Source organism: Parus major, chromosome 25LG2 (genome assembly GCF_001522545.3).
Source record: "Parus major isolate Abel chromosome 25LG2, Parus_major1.1, whole genome shotgun sequence".
Classification (NCBI taxonomy): Eukaryota; Metazoa; Chordata; class Aves; order Passeriformes; family Paridae; genus Parus; species Parus major.
The window spans coordinates 261,565-262,217 of NC_031794.1; the positions used below are offsets into that span (position 1 = coordinate 261,565).

At 51.6% G+C, this 653-nt stretch overlaps 1 protein-coding gene across 1 annotated transcript in view; it reads right to left on the bottom strand.

The window, feature by feature from the left end:
- Positions 1-280: 280 nt before the first annotated feature.
- Positions 281-653, bottom strand: part of LOC117245523 (keratin-associated protein 4-12-like) — a 1,356-nt gene continuing 983 nt past the window's right edge. The window contains exon 2 of the mRNA XM_033519783.1: positions 281-649. Coding sequence (XP_033375674.1) covers positions 417-649 — 233 coding nt within the window. The 3' untranslated portion in view covers positions 281-416. The remainder of the gene's footprint in view (positions 650-653) is intronic.

Sequence of the window (653 nt, forward strand, 5' to 3'; positions counted from 1 at the left end):
TGACAAACCCTGGGCAAGGTGACAAATTAATGGCAAGGCCATGTAAGAACAACCCAAAGACCAAATGTTGTGTTTTGCTTGATGCTAAATTTTATTGCCTACAAATCAAGAGAGGAAAGGAAGAGTGATCACAGTGACACCGAAGGTTTCCCAAACACCCAAGAGGAGAATTAACACCCCACTAAAATCTAATGCCTTATACAATAATGGGTGACAAATTCAGGTTGTACCCAAGGAAGCCAATAATTAAAGACAGTCAATAACTAAAGGACAGAAAGAAGCTGCAGCTAAAGCTGGAGAAGAAGAAGAAGAAGAAGAAAATTGCTGCGAATTGGCTCCATCACGATGAGAACCAGAAGCAAACGAGCAGCTTTTCAGCTCCTCGTGTGGAGCCCTCAGAGCCACCCGGGGTGAGCTCAGCAGCTCTTCTTGAGGCTGGCGCAGCACTGCTGGATGGGGATGCAGGGCGTGCAGTACTTCCTCACCGGGGTGCAGCAAACCACCACGGGCTTCTTCACCACGCAGGAGCAGCAGGACAGGGACCCGCAGGGGCAGCAGCAGGGCCGGGGGACACAGCACACCGACTTCTGGCACACCTTGGTGCAGCACACCGACTGGCACGGGTCACAGCAGGACTGGCACGGGTCACAGCA